General features: G+C 34.9%; 1 protein-coding gene across 1 annotated transcript in view; it reads left to right on the forward strand.

The window, feature by feature from the left end:
• LOC101853079 overlaps window positions 1–2,069 on the forward strand; it is a 117,486-nt gene that overhangs the window by 81,326 nt on the left and 34,091 nt on the right. Inside the window, exons 13-14 of the mRNA XM_005096448.3 lie at window positions 978–1,089; window positions 1,493–1,578. Of these exons, the coding sequence (XP_005096505.3) occupies window positions 978–1,089; window positions 1,493–1,578 (198 nt within the window). The remainder of the gene's footprint in view (window positions 1–977; window positions 1,090–1,492; window positions 1,579–2,069) is intronic.

Here is a 2,069-nt window from a genome sequence, read left to right on the forward strand (position 1 = left end):
GTTCAAAGAATTGCATTTGAAAAAGTTTGACATGGTGTGAAACTCATTTTTTTTACGTCTGATTTCTCAAAACTAGTTACTATAAGGCTGATAGAACATTGGAATTCTGAGGTGGCGACTAATGTTCTCATGCTTACCACATCTCTTGATCTCGGAAAACTCGAGTTGTTTTCATGGTTCTGCAAGCGCTTTCTTTGGGTGTCTTGTCATGATGGCGTAAGATCCACCTCCCGCTACCTTAGAATTACGAAGTTCTAACTGACATTTTGGCTGTTTTGAGTTACTGAGACCATGAGGTCAGAAACAATATGTTCTATTCTCTCTATCAAAATTGTAAGATATTCAGAGTTGTTATCAAGACATTCAAAGAATTGCTTTCGTAAAAGCTTAACATCAAATTTCTCAAAACTAGGTACTGAAAAGATAGCACTTTGAAATTCTAGAGTAGCGCTCTATTCTTTTTCATCCTGACTTGCTTAGCCTTTGGTGCCACACCCACATGGCTTACCTCACAGCAAGTAACAAACAAAACAAAGCTGTATTTACAAAACTCACAAAAACTCCTAAAGTTTTACAAGAATCACAATATACGGCCTAAATATTTAACTAATAGAGGTCAACTTAACTAAAATGTTTCAGGATATTTTTTCAAAGCAAAATAAAGGAAAGAAAGAAGTCTCACCTTTGAAATGACAGTGTTGTAATGACTATTTAATGATAATACTTTGCTCAGATGGGCGTATTCAACCGCTAGTTCTGCTTTTTTCATTCGCTTCTGGTAATCAGTTGTAGTTGTTTGTAGATAAAATAAAACTCCAAGTATTTGGAAGCTTAGCGATGATATATCTGTCATTTTTAACATCTACGCAATGAAATCATATCGTTCAATTTTTTTTTACTTCAAAATAGTTGACATGAAGCACACACGTTGATAATGCTCTGGATTTATTTCGGACTTGCTTGTCTTCTCCTTGGAGTTTCTGGGGGAATAATTATTGTGACACTTTGTTTTTCCTTCCCATTGCCAGGTGCTGGGTGGCGCCCGATCACATGTGGTTATTTATAGGCCCTGCGATAGGCATCATGTCCGTGAGTAATAATTTATTAATACGTTTTCTGTTATTACTTTGGATAGCAACTTAAACAAGAAAGTAATAAGGGCTACAATCCTATCTCCTTCTTGGCAAGTTAAAACATTTTACTAGTTGTCTCCCTTGAACCAAATAAAATCATTAATGTGAAATAATATTTTGATGACTAGTTTAGATATCGTATTCCGCTTAAAGCCCGTTGCATTTCTTTATATTTTACAAATGTCCCTCACTGATTGTAGTAACTTTATAAGTGATCATAGTTTCACTTGTACTTGTGGGTAGCCGTAGTTTAATTTTGTTGTTACTAGTTACTTCATTTAAATTTTACATTATTTTAAACTAAACATTAATGATTTTGTGTCTCCATTTAGACTAAAGTTCTTTGTTTTTCTTTTCAGATCACCATTTTAGTTTTGATTTTCACTGCCAAAGAACACAACGAAAATTCTTACACAAAGAGTGACAAAACAAATAAAATCATAAAGTGAGTATCTGCCTTCCAGTGACCCTGTGTCCTGGAGAATGGTGTATGTTTGAAGTATTGCTTGCATCTTGAAATGAGATTGATTCGCCTTTATAATGTGCAGGGAGAATCGTGCACAAGACAAGGGACACAATTCTGTTGTAGCTTTACTTTTAAGCATGGATATTTCAAGTGTTATTCCCCTCAAACTTGTTTGTTGTTGTTTTTTGATTTTGTTTTTTGTTTGGGTTTTGTTTTGTTTTTTGTTTTTGTTTTTAGAGAAAAAAAGAGGAGGCGTGCAAAAGTATCAAGAGTCTTGTCAAAATCAGCATCGTGAGAGACATTTTGCACTTTTGGCGTTGTTTGCATTATGTTCTGGGTATGTCTGGGTATGTCTGGGTGTTTATTACGGGATATAATGAAATATGTTTTGATGTTAAGGGCTTACAGCCCAATGGGAGTGTGGGCGCCGTAAATTCTACGTATGAGTGCTCTGGTATTTATCCTTATTA

The sequence above is a fragment of the Aplysia californica genome, unplaced genomic scaffold, assembly GCF_000002075.1.
Source record: "Aplysia californica isolate F4 #8 unplaced genomic scaffold, AplCal3.0 scaffold00129, whole genome shotgun sequence".
Taxonomy (NCBI): domain Eukaryota; kingdom Metazoa; phylum Mollusca; class Gastropoda; order Aplysiida; family Aplysiidae; genus Aplysia; species Aplysia californica.